The 13337-nt window shown below is 41.3% G+C and overlaps 1 protein-coding gene across 1 annotated transcript; it reads left to right on the top strand.

Moving 5' to 3' along the window:
• Positions 1-1619: 1619 nt before the first annotated feature.
• On the top strand, positions 1620-13134 carry LOC139309828 (vomeronasal type-2 receptor 26-like; the record flags this gene model as incomplete). The annotated part of the gene is made up of 3 exons (XM_070934031.1): positions 1620-1727; positions 7163-7289; positions 12269-13134. Coding segments are annotated over exons 1-3 (1101 nt in total), but the record flags the coding sequence as incomplete, so codon positions are not given.
• Between the last annotated feature and the right edge of the window lie 203 nt (positions 13135-13337).

Raw genomic sequence — 13337 nt, 5'->3', positions numbered from 1 at the left:
TGACAACATCCCCATTGCTTTGAGGGCTTCTCCTGCACACTTGAGAAGGTGGGAAGGGGCTTTGTGTCCAATCAAAGGGTCTTCTGTAGAAAAGGATGCACAGATGGAAAGCTTTCGTTTTCAGCTTAGCCAAAATAATATTTTCAATGATTTCAGGTTTGTGAAACGAATCCCAATGGCTTATATTATCTAAAGTTTATAGGAAATACAGTATATGTTTGTGGACTTCCACTGACCACTCCCATTAATTAATCCAATTCATTTAAAAAGTACAAGCATATTAATCAATATGTCAAAAAATTTTTACCCTAATCAGTCCATGATCAAATTCAATACAAAGGACTTGAAGAGCAACAAAGCTCCTGGAAAGGATTTTTCATTGGTTGAACGATTCAAGAAATATCCCAATTTGCAGGTTCTTCTCCACAAATAAATAATAGATTCGTCTAATAGATATTATGGCTAAAAACAATATCTTGTTCCTCTTGAATAAAGTTTAGAGTGGAAAGATGAAGGAGAACAAAAAATAAGTGGGATTTAGGCACAGATAATCCATTGTTGACAATTGCTTTGTCATGAACTGTGTAATCAGAGGTGGCATTCAGCCGGTTCGGACTGTTTTGGGTGAACCAGTAGTGGAAATTGCGTATGAAGTCCTATTTAGGCATGTTTTTGAGGCCATGCAAATGTGCTGAAGTGGCATGTGCGCTCATATTTGTGAACCGGTAGGGAAAGTAACATCCCTGCGGGTAATCACACAATATGTCAGTCAGGGGAAATCAAGGTTTGTTGTCTCCATAAACCTTATTAATACTTGTTAATAAAGCAAGCTGAAAAGTTATGGTTTTTAGAAATTGTCATCAGTTGGTTGAGTTGGATTTATTAAAAGCCAATAGCTGACCCCGAAATACAGCATTCTTCATATTTTTTCCCAGATCTGTTCAATGGCTTCAGAAGCTCTGAATGATAAAACACAATTCCCTGTTTGCTACCAGATGGTCCCCAAATTAGCGATTCTCTACCCAGGAATTGTCCAACTGCTCCTCCATTTTGGATGGTCTTTGATTGGTCTCTTTGCTTCAGACACAGAGAATGGAGAGAACTTCATGAGGACTTTGACACCTCTGCTTGTCAGGAATGGGATTTGTATTGTTATATCACAACTTTTATCAACCCCTGCACGTACAGCAGCCCTCAGGGATGCCATCTCCAGGTGGAAACAAGTCAATGTCTTTGTTCACTTCGCAGACTATTTTTGGCTTTCAGACAGAATTCTTCTTTTCCATTCAACACTTCAAGGTTTGCCAGAACCCATTGAAGGAAAAGTCTGGCTAAATGCAGGCTATGGGAAAATGCAAATAGGAAGCCACACATTTCTCAAATATGTCCATAGTGTTTGGAACTACAGTTTTCAGTGGAAAAAAACGCCAAATGATGGTTCCTTTGAACCAGATTTCTTTCTGAAACCACAGTTCACAAATCAGTCTTTTTGGTGTTCTTTTTCAAAAGACAACATTTCTGTCAAAGGCCGGACAAGATGCACTCAGACATCCCCACTGAACACCAAAGTGGAAAGGAACAGGATGTGGAACCGGTATAACCGATATGTTTATGCTACGATGAATACTCTGGCCCATGCCTTGAATGCTGCTTATTCCTCCATATTCAAGAGGAGAAGGAAAGAGGGAGAAGAGAGGCTGGGGACTCAAAGGCTGAAGCCATGGCAGGTATGGAGTCCCGACAAAAATCCATGAAACTTATTTTCTTTGTAGAAGGAATAAAAAGTAGGACGGGAACCATTTCAACCATTTTGTGCTTCAAAAGACCAACACGTTTGACCAACCCAATCACTTCTGGATAATTTTCCAAAAATCGGGTACCATGACATATATATTTTAATATTAAGACAGTGTTAATTTTACAAAGTATGTATTTATTTTTAAATAAATTCCAGTCCTTATGAATTTGCGATTAGCATTTTGGAATTTTATGTTCATAAATTTGAAGGAGTCCCTGAGTCCATCTAGTACAACCCCTCCTGCCTGCCGAAATTCCAGTTAAAGCTTCTTTAAGTAATGGCTGTTGGATCTTTGCGTTGAATCAATCAGTGAAGAGGAAACTTGAGCTTCTCCTGTTCACTAGATCAGCTCTAAAATTGTTCCTCCTTTTAGGATGTTTTTCATCTCATTCAGCCAGAATCTCTTCTCTTGTGACTGAGCTCATTTTTTCCATGTCCAACACTCTGAGACAGGGGTGTCAAACTCAAGGCCTGTGGGCTGTTTAGATCTGGCCTGTGAGGCTGCCCTGGAAAGAGTGAAGGACCAGCCCGTGGTACCTCTACCAATGAAAATGGAACTTGGGAGGGCTGCACTTCTGGGTTTCATTTTCGGCCACAATGGCCTCCTACAGCCACCTCCATATTTGGATTCCCCCCAGCCCTGCCCAGGCCACCACAGGTGCCCCCAACACAAGTTACATCAAGCTGGCCATGCCCACCCTGGCCACGCCCACCCCACCATTATCCACCCAGCCCCTCGAGGTCAAACACAATCCTGATTAAGCCCTCCATGAAATCGAGTTTGACACCCCTGCTCTGGAATACAGTAAACATCTGTTATTTTTCCTTTGGGGAAAGGAAATGCCCTGGAGTTTGATTTGTGAGGGATGCATTACTTGGAACCTGACATGTAACATCTTACACCTATTGGAAGAGTGCTGTATTCTCCTTTAGCCAGCCAAGAGATTTTGTCCATTGTAAAAGGTGCTCCCAGATTCCTTCTGATTTTCATCCCCATAGACCAACATGACTCCTCTCCTTGTTGCCTTTCCTCCAGGCTAAGACCAGTTCCTTTGATCTCTTCCTTGATTTCATTGCCCATCTCTAAAGCTGATGCAGTAGTTGTACAATGTCTTCTGAAAAGGGGGTGCCTGCAAGGGGACTTTGTATTTGAGTCAATTTCTCTCCAGACCTGCACATTTACTTCTAAGATTTTTATGGATACATTTGCCTTCTTTCCATGAGCATCACATGGCCAACTCACATTTGGTTTGCAATCTATTATTTTGAGATCATTTCCACAAATATTCTTATCAAGTGTAGTTGGACAGAGATGTGGACATGGACATAGAATTATAGAGTTGAAATGGACCTTGGAGGTCTTTGAGTCCAACCCCCGACTCAAGCAGGAGACTCTATACCATTTCAGACATATGGTTTTCCAGTCTCTTTTTGAAAGCCACCAGTGATGGAGCACGTACAACTTTTGAAGGCTATTCCAGACTAATATTTCTGCTTTTAACATTCCTGGATATTTTTGTTCTAGTTCCATTCCTTTTTGAAGAAGAATGAGTTTTGCAATCTTTCCCACATGAAAATATACTTGGACGAAAATGGTGATGTGGCAGCAGATCTGGACATCGTAAGCTTGATAGTTGTCTCCAGGGAGGATCCCATTAAAGAGCAACTAGGGGTTTTTGAAGGACAGAGACTTACTATCGATCAAGATGCTATTTCACAACTAAATTTGCTCAACAAGGTGAATTAAATATTGGTGTCTTTTCTCTGTTTTCCAAAGTCTTAGGGCACATTTCAAGTAGCTAAGCCTATTCATCAAATAGGCTTCAGTGAAAATTGAATTTGGGGAGTAGAGTCCTTCTAATTTTTTTAAAAAATGGTTTAGGAGGCGACAATATAATTGGCAAGATGTCCTTTAGATGTCGTGATATGGAACATGGTTTTAGATTGATTCGGTCATGTCCAACTTGGGATGCTGGGTGATGATGGCTATTTTGTGTCCCCTGTGCAAACTAGTATCTGTATAAAACTGCTGAAAGGGGACATCAAGTGCTGGGGATTTTGGTGCTCATAGCACCAACTTGTCTTGTTTCCTTGCTTAAAATTAGCAAAATAGAATACAAGTCTTTTCGCCACTACCCATGTTCCTGGTGGAGTGAAAGAGGCAAGGATAACTCTAATCAAGACTGGATGCAATTCCTGTTGATACCATTGGGAATTCAGATTTAGCTTGCCATGGTTGGGCAAGCTTATCTTCTTAAACAGACCATATATGTCAGGAATTTCCATACTTGTCTTTCATGCCATGGGGACAGACAAATAGGCCTTCTGCTCCTGAGGAGAAGGTCCAAGGCTTTCAGTTCACATGATATCATAATGATGGTTCTGATGTGCCCTGACCCAGAAAACTGAAGCACTGAAATATGACTTGATCCCAAGAAAAACCCTTCTTCATATTGGTAGAAATGAGGGACAAATTGGTGTGGGTGTGCGAGGGAGTTACTTAGATTGGGTCTTTAGCCTATAACCTTATAAGGAACATCCTTGAATGCAGTTGTTTATTTTCATTATTAGCTACCTTAAGTCTCTCTGGGAAAAAGGAGTCTCCAAATGTAACTAATAATCAACGTAGCTCTGTATTTTCATTCCAGTTGGTGTTACCTAATGGTGGTTTTTCAACAGAAAGGAACTTTATTTGGATACCTAACTTGACCTTAGAACAGGGGTATCAAACTGAAGGCCCAGGGTCTGGATCTGGTCCATGGGGTGCTTTCATCTGTCACACGGGCCCACCCTGGAAACAGTGAAGGACTGGCTCAGCGCACAGCCTTCCTGAGCTCCATTTTTCACTGGCAAAGGGCTGCAGGAGGTTGTCGTAGCCGCAAATGGAGCCCGTGTGGGCCATGCACAGCCTCCCTAATCTCCATTTTTGTTGGCCATTGCAGCAGAAAACGGAGTCAGGTTGGGCCACGTGCGGCAGCCACCCTGAGCTCTGTTTTCTCTGGCAGACAGCTGAAGGAGGCCATCATGTCTGAAAACGGAGCCTCAATGAGTGACATTGAGCTAGTCATGCCCCCTGCCCAGCTCAATGTCACTCATTGTTTTTGTCCTCCAAGATCAAACACAACACTGATGCATCCCTCAATGAAATAGAGTTTGACACCCCTGCCTTAGAAACATCTCTTTCTGACATAGGGCTCCTACTCATGTCCCATGTGATGCAGCAAAAAATGAATGACTTACCCTTTTTAAGGGCACCTCATCTCCATCTCATCTCTCTACAGTTCTAAAACCTAGGCAGTCGGTTTAGTCTTAGTTCACCAGCATGGTGGCCATATAAAATTAGCAACTAAATATACAAATAAATAGCAATATCACTTAGACTTATATACTGCTCCATAGTGTTTACAGCCCTTTCTAAGCAATTTAGAGAGTCAGCATATTGTCCTCAACAATCTCGTCCTTATTTTACCAATCTCAGAAAGCTGGAAAGCTGAGTTAACCTTGAGATAGTGAGGATCAAACTCCTGGCAGTGGACAGAGTCAATCTGCAATTCTTCCTTCTAATCACTGCACCATTACTACTGCACTGCACCATTACTACTGCAATGCTCTCTACATGGGGCTCCCCTTGAGGTGCACCCGTAGGCTCCAAGTGACACATAGTGTGGCCACGCGTGTGGTTACGGGAGCAACATTGCCTTCCCATGTAATACCTCTCGTGTGCGAGCTGCACTGGCTCCCGGTGGTATTCCGTGTGCACTTCAAGGTCTTGGTTACCATCTTTAGAGCGCTCCATGGCTTAGGACCTGGTTACTTATGGGACCACCTGCTGCCACCAGTAGCCTCCCACTGGCCAGTATGCTCTCATAGAGAGGGGCTCCTCCGGGTGCCGTCGGCCAAACAATGTTGACTCGCGGTCCTCAGGGGGAGAGCCTTCTCTGTGCGGGCACCTACTATCTGGAATGAGCTCCCCCCGGAGATATGGAGGATCCCGGATCTGCGCTCCTTCCGCCGCGCTCTCAAGACTTTTTTCTTCCATCAGGCTCGCCTGGCCTAACTGTTTCCCTTTTTTCCCTTTTTAAAACGTAAATTTTAATTCATTTTTAATTTATTGGGGTGTTTTAAATCTGTCTTCGGCCAAATTGTTTAATTCGATATTATTCAGTTTTAAATTTTGTATTTATGTTTTTTATCCTGTGGCTGTTCACCACCCTGAGTCCTCTGGGAGTAGGGCAGTATACAAATCAAATAAAACTAAACTAAACTAAAACAAATCCAACCCTAATTTGTAACAATGTTTTCCTTTATATCTTAAATGCAAGGTTGTCCTGGTCCACTTACAAATGGGGGTGGGTTTGCATTGATATATGTCTTCTTCTTCTTGTGCCATATCCGTCATCAGATGTTGGTGATCATGTTGGCCAATGTCCGATGATGATTATGGCACAAGAAGAATGATGATACAATGATACACGTGGTCTAGAAGAAACCTTCCCAGATCCCATTGGCCAGAAGTTTCTTCATCACATTTTTATTCTGTTTCAATAAATCTAGTAAAATAAAAAATTCACAAAGCTTTCAGAATAAATTTCATTCTAAACTTTAATATGACTAAAGCATCATACTTTAAACTCATGGATAGATGAAGAAAGGAGGAATGCATGCTAATATAACCATATGGAAGAACCACTAATTTTCCCTTCCTGCTTAAATCTTTTCTCAATTGTTTCTCTCCAGAATTTATTAAATAGAAGTATCCTGTATTACAATGTGATATTCTAGAAGCAAAAGGGAGGAACTAAGTCCGTGATAGCGAACCTATGGTGGTGGGCCCATATCAGTGGGTACGCGAGCTCAGCTCCTCCAGCTGATTTTTGGGCCTTCTGGGACCACCGGAAGTCAGCAAACGGCTGTCTCTGGCCCCTCGAGTTCCTCCAGGGGGTGGGGGAGGCCATTTTTGCCCTCCCCAGGCTCCTAGAAAGGCTCTGGAGCCTGGGGAGAGTAAAAAATGGGCCTACCAGACCCATCGTGCCAAAGGCGGGGGAGTGCGGGGGGGTTGTGCACACATGCATGGGGGCAGGGCGCATAGAATTATGGGTGCAGGCACGTGCACGCAGAACCTCCCAGAGCCCCCCTCTCGGTTTTGGCATGTGATGGCAAAACGGTTAGCTATCACTGAACTAAGTGAAGAATCTGCTGGTAGTTAGATCCCCTGCAACATTGAGAGTTAGTTAAAAATTTCTTATTTACCTAAGCGAACAACTTACCTAAGCAACTACTTGACTAATATTCATGTCTACCTCCATTTTTCAATGATGGTTATTTCTAACAAGCTTCGTTTGGCATTCCTTATTTTTTCCTTAGTCTCTGCCTCAGTCCAGATGTGTGGAAAATTGTCATCCTGGATTTTTCAAGCGGGCTCGAGAAGGAGAGCCAGTTTGCTGCTATGACTGTGTTCCTTGTCCAGAAGGGACTATCTCCTCTCAGGAAGGTGGGTCACACCAGAGGAAAGGGTGCTAGATTCATCTAGAGCATTTTGATCAATGTGCATTTTAAAAAAGACACATCGAAGGTTGATAATTTTGTGGTTCTTAATTTTTAAGGTGCCCAATTTCTTCCATAATGGGAGGGATAAGAAAAAGATCTTGAGGGATGAGGTAGGATGAGATAGAAGGACACGCTGGATTGTGCAAGATCACTTGCATCAGAGGAAATTTCTCTTTTCTTGTCAGTTTGAACTGTCCTCCCATGTTGACCTAGGCTTCCCAAAAGCACGAAGCCAACTCCTCATCCCTTTTATTTAGTTTAAAGTGAATTCTTCTCCAGCAAAGTCCTGGCCAACAGTCTTTCAAGATATTTCACAACTTCAGACCTTTATCAGGCTTGGAGAGCTTCCAGGCCGATATCTTCCAAACACCACTCTATAGCAGACAATACTTGGCAAGACGTCAGGAACAGATCTCCACTCTAATGAATTGAACTAATTGTTTCCTGCAAACTCCCCTCCCCTTTTGCTCCTCTTTTTTTTTTATTGCAAAAGTTTTACAATTACATTTTCACCCTTTTTTCCCCCCACCTCAACCCACCCCAAACTTCCCAGCCTCCCTAACCCACCCTAACCCTCCCCTCCCCCCGGACTTCCGCACAATATACTCATATCAGGTTAAAAAAAATAAAAAAACCCCTCCTTTATATAAAACTTGTATAAAACTTGAACCCCTCCTTCCCACTTATAGTTTTTCATCTTCATTACATTAAAAATTTTTTATCTTAATATAACATTTTCAAATAAAAGCTATTTGATACTTCCTAGTTTGATATTTGTTCTGAACATAATCTATCCACTTTTTCCATTCCCATTCATAAGTCTCTTGTGAACAGTCTTTTAAATATGCTGAAATCTTTGCCATCTCTGCAAAACTGGCCATCTTCAAAGTCCATTCCTCGATCGTGGGCAAAGCTTCATTCTTCCAGTATTTACCTATCAACAGTCTCGCAGCTGTTATCATGTACAATATCAACTTTGTTTCACCCAAAGTAAAACCCATAACTATACCCAATAAAAACAATTGTGGAGAAAAATGAATTTTTTTCTTCAAAACATTCTGCATGACCCACCAAATTTTTATCCAAAAAGCCTTAACTTTCCTACAAGTCCACCAAACATGATAATATGTAGCATCTAAACAATCACATCTCCAACATTTTGGCTGAACATTAGGGTACATACATGACAATTTTTTGGGGTCTAAATGCCATCTATAAAACATTTTATAGAAATTTTCCCTCAAATTCTGCGACTGTGTGAATTTAACATTCTGAACCCAAATTTTTTCCCATGTTTCCAACATCACTGGTTCCTCAAAGTTTTGTGCCCACTTAATCATACAATCTTTAACCAATTCAGTTTCTGAATCCCTTTCTAACAAAACATTATAAAGCCTTTTAATATGCATTGGACCTTTCTCTTTTATGTGTCTAACCAATTCTTCCTCATGCAACATAATACCAGTTTTTTGGTTCTCTTTCCATCTCAATTGTAATTGATTATATTGTAACCAAATTAAGTTAATCCCTTCATCCAGCAGTGTCTGTAATGTCCTCAACTGCCATCTGCCCGCATCTGTAAAAAGAACCTCTTTGTATAACCCCCCCCCCCCGAGTGACATTATATTTGTATTCCACATAATATGACCAAGATCCAGCCATAGCGGTATTTTATAATCCCATTTGAGTCGGTGCTTCTTCCAAACTCTCATCAAAGAGTCTCTAAGTATATGGCTTTTAAATACTTTATCCACTTTGTTTTCATAAAATAAGTAAGCATGCCATCCAAATTCAAGATCAAAACTTTCAATATTCAGTATTCCAGTCTTTTTCCTTCCAAACCAATCACTTGCTAAGGTCAAAGCTGCTGCTTCATAATATAACTGTAGGTTTGGAAGTTTAAGACCTCCCCTTTCTGGAACATCCTGCATAATTTTCAATTTCACTCTCGGTTTTTTCTCGTTCCAGACAAACTTATTCACTCCAGTTTGCCAGACTTTCAGTTGTTTATCACTTTTAAGCACCGGAATCATTTGAAACAGAAAAAGAAATCTTGGCAAAATGTTCATCTTAACTACTGCTATTCTTCCAAGTAGAGACAGCTGCAGTTTTTTCCAAGTCTCCATATCTTTCTGCACCTCTCGCCACAACACCTCATAATTATTTTGAAACAATTTCATGTTTGATTCTGCAACCTGAACTCCTAGATATTTTACCTTTGGTACAATCTCAAAACCTGCCCTCCTTTCAAGCTCGTGTTTACGATCTTGTGTCATATTTTTAACAATCATCTTAGTTTTTTTTTGATTCAATCTAAATCCTGAAACTTTGCCATAGTCTTGTATAATGTCCTTCATCTGGATTATTGATTCCATTGGCTGAGCTAGGGTAACGACCAGATCATCTGCAAATGCCTTTATTCTGTATTCCTCTTGCCTTATCATTATAGCTTTCAAGATATTAGAGTCCCGTATTGTGTTTAACAAGACTTCTAGTGTTAGAATAAATAGCAATGGGGATAACGGACATCCCTGTCTTGTTCCTTTTTCAATTTTAAACTCTGTTGTCAAACTTCCATTAATAATAATCTGTGCCTTTTGTTCTTGGTAAATTGCTGAGACCGCCTGTATAAATTGGTCCCCAAAATCCATCTTTTTTAAAGTCTTTAATAGAAAATTCCAATCCACTCTATCAAAGTCCTTTTCCGCATCCAAAAAGACCAGCACTGCAGGTACCTGTTTATTCCTCTCAAGATATTCCAATAAGTCTATTACTTGCCTTACATTGTCCTTCATATATCTACCCTCGATAAATCCCCTTTTGCTCCTCTTTATTCCCTATGGGAGGAGCCATTCACCATCCATCTGTGGCTTTAATCCTGAGTCGACTCTTGTTCCGTAGCTGTTCCCTTCTCCTGGCAACTCTGTGCATGCTCACACTGGGAACAGGCTCCGGCTGTTCTTCTGCTCCACTGATGTCCGACTTTGAAGGCAGCTGACAACTGTCAGACGGCCCTGACTCCATCTCTGCCTCTGATGCAGAGCACTCGTCAGAGCCTTCCCCAGACTCCAGGACTGGCCCATGTTCCTCCTCAACCTCCTCACTGTCCGAATCTGCTGCCAGATCCGCTGGCGGGCCACAACAAATACACACAGAAGACTTGCCCTAAAGAAGTGGGAGAGGTCATCTGTGTAAAAGAAGGAACATAAATTAAATTTACCATTATTAGGGGTAAAAGCTGCCTTTTTTATTTTTGGTGCTTTAATTTTTCATATTACGGATTAAGAGGTAAAAGACAAATATTGTTTATAGCCCAGTTTAACATTTCCAGGTTCAGCATAACCACCATCATAATTTTCTTTGTTGGATTGCTACTGTTGGACTTCTCTTTTCTTTTTATCTTTCCAATTTTCTTATGAAATTGGAAGTTGAAGTTATGAAATACCAACAGTTACAACAGCAACAAAAAGAGAATAGAGTTGTGGTTCTACAAGGGGGGAAAAAGCGTTACTTCCACTATTGGGATTAAAAGGAATAAGATCTAACAGAAAGCAGGGAGAAAAGAAAACCAACTACCATCTGTCAGGTTCCAAACAGAAGAAAATAAATAAAAGGAGACAAACCTAGATGGCTGCTACCTTAGTTTAATCACTTCTTTGCACTCACTGACAATCACAGATGAAATTCTTGGTAGGGCTACTGCCCTGTGTTTCCCACCACCATTTATCCATTAGTTATCAACACCCAACCAATCACATGCGCTGCTCCCTCCCATGTGACCAGGAAGTTGGATTATGCTTAATTCCTGAGTATTTACAACCAGCATTTAAACAGTTAATTCAGTTGAGTATTTAGAACCAGCATCTAAGCAGCTAATCCACTTGAATACTTGCAACCAGCATCTAAACAGTTAATCCCCTTGCTATTTCCAGTTGGCCATGATGATGTCATCCCCCAGCTATTCCCTCCCGTCAATCCTGTCAGTTCCTGGGAGGCTAGACGAAGCAGATGCTGGGCTGAAACGAGGTTTGTGCTTTCCTCCCCCCACGAATGGCAGCTCCATGCCGACAGCACACTGGAACTGACACCGTACTTTTCAGAGTATAAGATGCACCTTCCCTCCCCTAAAAAAGGGTGAAAATTTCGGTGCATTTTATACACTGAATGTAGCCCCGCTGAAAAAAGGCTCTCAAACCTCTATTCGAGAGGCTGAAAAAAAGGCCTCTGAAACAGGGGTTTCAAAAGTTGAAAAAAAAGCAAGGCACAAAGTTCACAACCAACGAACCTGTTGCTAAAGTTGACCTCTGGGAACAGCTGATTGGAGGTATTCTGGGAGGGTGATCCACCCGCCAATCAGCTTTTTTCTTATTTTCCTCCCCAAAAACTAAGGTGTGTCTTATACTCCGGTGCGTCTTATAGTCCAAAAAATACGCTAATCAATTATATTTATTTTGTATGTTGTAAAAGAGGACAGCATTATTACATAAAATTAGCAGAAACAGGATATAAAAATGTGTATCAAAATATAAAACAGCAGAATGGTGAATTATTTCAACAATGCATAATAGAAATGATGGGTACAATTATAAATAAAATTAAATTACGTATGAACAGTTACCAGAGTGTCTAAACCTATGGCTGGATATCTAGACTGTTTAGCCATTGGGCAACAATGCCCTCAAGATGCTGTATCTAATGCCGGGATCCAGGGAACCTTCTGAGAGGGCATTTCGTTGCAATATGATATTGTATAAAGTTTGTGGGATGTTCCCACAGTCACTGTTAGTATTATCAAGCAGTCCCCATTTGTATTTTGAATATTGGCACCTGCCATGCTTGGTCAGTATCATCTGAAATCCAAAGAAGATCTTTCTTGAAAGGTGAAAACAGATATAAAAGAAATATTACTTTTTGTTTTCTCAGATACTGAAAAATGCACAAAGTGCCCATATGATCAATATCCAACCGAGAACGGAGTCCAATGTATCCCAAAAAGAATAACCTTCCTGTCCTATGAAGAACATCTGGGCATCATCCTGGTCTCTTTTGCCTTACTCTTGTTCCTAACCACAGGCCTTGTTTTAATCATATTCCTTAAATACCTAGAAACTCCCATTGTCAAAGCCAACAACCGGGACCTCTCCTTCATCCTCCTGGTCTCCCTCCTGCTTTGCTTTTTGTCCTCATTTCTCTTCATTGGCCGACCAAGAAGACCCACCTGCCTTCTCCAACAAACTGTGTTCAGCATTGTCTTCTCAGTAGCCGTGTCTTCTGTGTTGGCCAAAACAATCACAGTAGTATTGGCCTTCCTTGCCACAAAACCAGGGAACAGGGTGAGAAAATGGTTGGGGAAGAGCTTGGCCAACTCCATCATCCTTTCTTGTTCTGCTGGACAAATTATCATCTGTGCCACGTGGCTTGGAATCTCTCCCCCATTCCCAGACTCTGACTTGCACACCCAGCCAGGAGAGATCATCCTTCGGTGCAATGAAGGCTCTGTCACCATGTTTTATCTTGTCCTTGGCTATATGTGTTTCCTAGCTATCATTTGCTTCACTGTAGCTTTCCTGGCCAGGAACCTGCCTGGAGCCTTCAATGAGGCCAAGCTGATCACCTTCAGTATGCTGGTTTTCTGCAGCGTCTGGGTCTCCTTCCTGCCCACCTACCTGAGCACTAAAGGAAAGTTCATGGTGGTCGTGCAGATCTTCTCCATCTTGGCCTCCAGTGCTGGGCTTCTAGGCTTCATCTTCTTCCCCAAGTGCTACATTATCATCCTGAGACCAGATCTAAACACTAATGAGCATCTAATGATAAAAGTGGGGAACTGATTGTGAATTGGTTTCATAGGCTTATAACATTTAATTATTCATTGAACTTATTACAGGGTTTGTATGCTTCTTTTGCATCTGTTTGATAATTAAGGTGATTTATTAATGAAAGAGTTAAAACTACAAAGTTCAAGACTAGTGAAATTAAAATCCAATGTAATAAT

This window comes from Pituophis catenifer, unplaced genomic scaffold (assembly GCF_029215685.1).
Source record: "Pituophis catenifer annectens isolate HBS135680 unplaced genomic scaffold, rPitCat1.0.hap2 SCAF_2, whole genome shotgun sequence".
In the NCBI taxonomy this organism is placed as follows: domain Eukaryota; kingdom Metazoa; phylum Chordata; class Lepidosauria; order Squamata; family Colubridae; genus Pituophis; species Pituophis catenifer.
The sequence above is the reverse complement of the archived record's forward strand: the minus strand, read 5'-3'. Positions and strand labels throughout refer to the sequence as shown.